General features: G+C 36.9%; 1 protein-coding gene across 1 annotated transcript in view; it reads left to right on the top strand.

The window, feature by feature from the left end:
* Positions 1–2,768, top strand: part of LOC109832786 (protein SCAI) — a 14,654-nt gene extending 11,886 nt beyond the window's left edge. Inside the window, exon 9 of the mRNA XM_020400196.1 lies at positions 2,124–2,768. Coding sequence (XP_020255785.1) covers positions 2,124–2,337 — 214 coding nt within the window. The 3' untranslated portion in view covers positions 2,338–2,768. The remainder of the gene's footprint in view (positions 1–2,123) is intronic.

Here is a 3,566-nt window from a genome sequence, read left to right as displayed (position 1 = left end):
TCCCCACAAAAAAAACAAAACCAGAAAAAGAAGAAGTTATTTTACGCATTCTTTAAATTATGCATATTTGCAAAACAACCGCTAAATGTCAATATTTGCAAACCTATTCCCTGCACTATCCACGTTGTAAAAGAAATACCTTTCATATTAACAAATCAACAAATTTGTTGGATATTGTGAATAAACACTTGACTATTCTGTTGATATTTTTACATTTCGTTACAAATTAGCCTATCAAAGTTAATAATGTGTTGATTTAAGGAATATTCTATTCCTACATTAATGATTTGAGGTTATTTTTGCAAATACTGAGATTTGATGGGTAGTTTTCTTAATTTGAGATTTGAGTAGTTTTGCAAATGTACTAAGGGGTATATGTACAAAAACACCCAATAAAATAAAATAAATCCAAGGCTAACCTGGTTAATGATATAAATCAATGCAATAAAATGTAAGATCCCTCAAACTTTCTCAAAACCCCTCCTTTCCTCCTGTGAGTTGCGGAAAGATTGTAATTAGATTGTGTGTTATTTGGGTTTCTCGCAAGCGTTCTCTTCACCCTTATCAGCAAAGACCCAGTCACATCTTATCCGCCTCAATCCCTCTGCCCTTATTCGCATGCATTCCTTGTGCCTCGAGCATTTATTCTCAACCAGATCTCATTTTCTCTTTTGCTTTCCACCTCTTTTCCTCTTTTGGTTTGGATCCTGCTTTGCAAACATCCTGGCTTCGCCACTGACCCGAGCTGATCAAGATAATGAAATTTAAACCTGTTTCTAGGTTGCATTGAATTGGGTTAGATCAAATATTCCCCGCTTGACACCCTGAATTGTGTCCTCACTGCAAGCAAATTGGCATTGAGGCATTAACCACAAAAATTGGCTGAACAGAACATAAATCAAATTACAAACTTGTAGAAGCTTTAGAAAGGGCTATCAACCTTTACATGCAGTTCATTGTGTTTTATTTTTTTTCCCTCACCTTTGTGTGTTGAGAGCTGTTGTGAGGAGAGAACCCATATGTGTCCATTTTTGTTTGCATTATGTTGGCTGCTTTTGTTTCCAGCAAAGTCTTTCTCATGAGAAGTGAAGGACATTCATCCCTTCCAAAAAGCACACCAGTTTCCTTCCACATTTATTGCACTCCTGCTTTGCGTGGTGGCATTTCTTATTCATCACTCTATAAAAGAAATTATTTGCATATCATCCTCTATGAATGAAATTTCCGCGGAGCGAGGTTCACTTATGTACCCTCAATTGTGGGGCTATTTATAGGAGCTTCAGATAGATAATGATGCATTTCATATAGAATAAAATCGATGCATATACGCTCATACCTGCATGCACAATTAATCAACTTGACAGAATATAATATGGAAATATATTGAAACCTTCAATATTGCAATGTCTTCTATACATACTAGACTTCTTTTTCTGCGCTACGACCTGTTCCCCATAAATAAAAAAGTAATTCTACCAAGACATTCTTGTGAATATTTTCTCATATATGCTTATAAAATTAAGGTTAAATCGCAGGCACACCCCGTGATTATGAGGTGTAGCCATATTCACCCCCAAACTATTTTATTAACTCTTCCACCTGCTGAAGTCCATACAATAATTTTTTTCTCCTGCTTTGGTTTAGAGGTCACATGGGAATCACATGATGATGAATTGCTTTTTACCTGTGATTATACTGAAAGCAAAGACGAAATTGTCCTCTTATTGCTGGCTAAAAACGCAACTTCCCTGAGCTTCAGAGATTGCAAGTGTTCTTGAAATAGTTTAAGGGGGTGTAAGTGACTTCCACGACACGGGTTGTAACTTCTCTAAAGTTAAACCTCCAAGTATAGCCCGTGATACGGTTGAGTCCCTCGATCTGAATAAATTCGAGAGGGAGTTTCCATTCAGATAATCCTACATCATTTTAAGCCCTCGTATTTCTTCCTTCTGGTTTCATAACGTTAACTGTCAACAAATCCATGCTCCAGTCATATGCACATAGTTTTCACTCTGCTCTTAATACATTTTAAGCCCTTGTATTTCTATTTAGTCAGCAACTCTATTCTCTAGTCATATGCACGTAGTTCTCACTTATGCTCTTTATTCATGTTTTGTCATCAGGTTTATCTTCTGTAGAGCTGTGCTTTCCCTCTTCTATTATCCAGAAAAGGATGGCCGGTCTCTACCTGAATGCCTTCCAAGCCTCCCAGACGCAGTTTCTCCAAACTCTGCATCAACGCAATCATATATTCTTCGGCTTGCAGAGAGCCTAGGAGTCAGTAGCCACTTTCATTTACCCGAAGATAATGGAGTTTCATCAAGTCATAGTAGATGATTCAGATGCTAAGACTTCTTTCCATCTGTAGATATAACCACGGTAATTATATCCATATATTTGTTGATTGATTTGTATCCACACGCACAGCATCACAAAGGCTTCGGAAGGTCAGTCTGATGTATAAATCCTTTTCTTGTTAAGATAGCATTTGGCAGACCTTATGTATTCTGGGTATTTAGGGGTTTTTTTTTTTTTAACTTTTCCTTTTTATCCTGATGAGTGTCTATATATGTGCATTGTCGGATTTGGCTATTTGTCAGCAAAATGTAGTGAACAGAGTGACGAGGGATTCCCCCCCTTACTCTCCATGAGGAAAGGCTTTTATGTAACAAATCTTGGTTTTTTTATGTGTTATTGTCCGTTGTTTATGTGGTTGTGAGAACCTCTAATTTAATTTGAGGACGTACGTGATAACTGTATTTTGCTTATCTGTTTCTACAGAAAATCTTTGTATTTGAATTAGAAAATGCACGGAAATCAATTGAGAAACCATTTCGCCCGTGGAAAATTCATTGATATATTTATTGTGAATTGGCTAGACGGGTATTTTATAGTCTTTGTAAACTATTGTCCAGTCACAATTGAAAACATTGTTCTTCTCCAATTTACAAGAAGATAATATCCTGCTTTTTCACATGTTGAAAAGTCTTCGGAACTCCCTCTTTTTATAAAGCTTCTAACGGCTATTTCTGCCGTAAAAAAAAGAGGTAAAAATCCATAGGTTCATCAGCTAGGGACCGTACTCCAGCTCTAAATGAAATTCATTGGGTAAAATCCAACGGCTCACAAGGATTTCTTCAATAAAAGATCCGAGCAAAGTTCTCAAAGAACTTCAAGACTTTTGTGGACCTGGCTCCTAAATATGCTCGCAAGAGTGGGGGGATAAAGATTTGGTCTCCTAACACCCATTCACATTGGTTTGTTGTGGACAAATGATAGTACCATGTCTCAACATTATGCTGCACTAATTTTCGCATTAGTGGTGGTACTAACATCCACTAATTAGTGCCTTCAAAAAAAAAAAAAAAAATACTACTCCTTTTGAGTGGGCTGAATTAAAATGCTCATCCCTATCTTACCAACCAACCTAGGTATAATACCTTTTTAATTCTCTGAAAGATAATAAACTCATAAATGCGTTTGTCAGTTTATTCTCCACAGAAGAAAAAAAATGATGGGCAACGCCCAGGTCACATAAAGTTTCGTGCCATCACCCACCAGCACCA

Source organism: Asparagus officinalis, chromosome 3 (genome assembly GCF_001876935.1).
Source record: "Asparagus officinalis chromosome 3, Aspof.V1, whole genome shotgun sequence".
Lineage (NCBI taxonomy): Eukaryota > Viridiplantae > Streptophyta > Magnoliopsida > Asparagales > Asparagaceae > Asparagus > Asparagus officinalis.
This window is presented reverse-complemented; position numbering and strand designations above follow the sequence as displayed.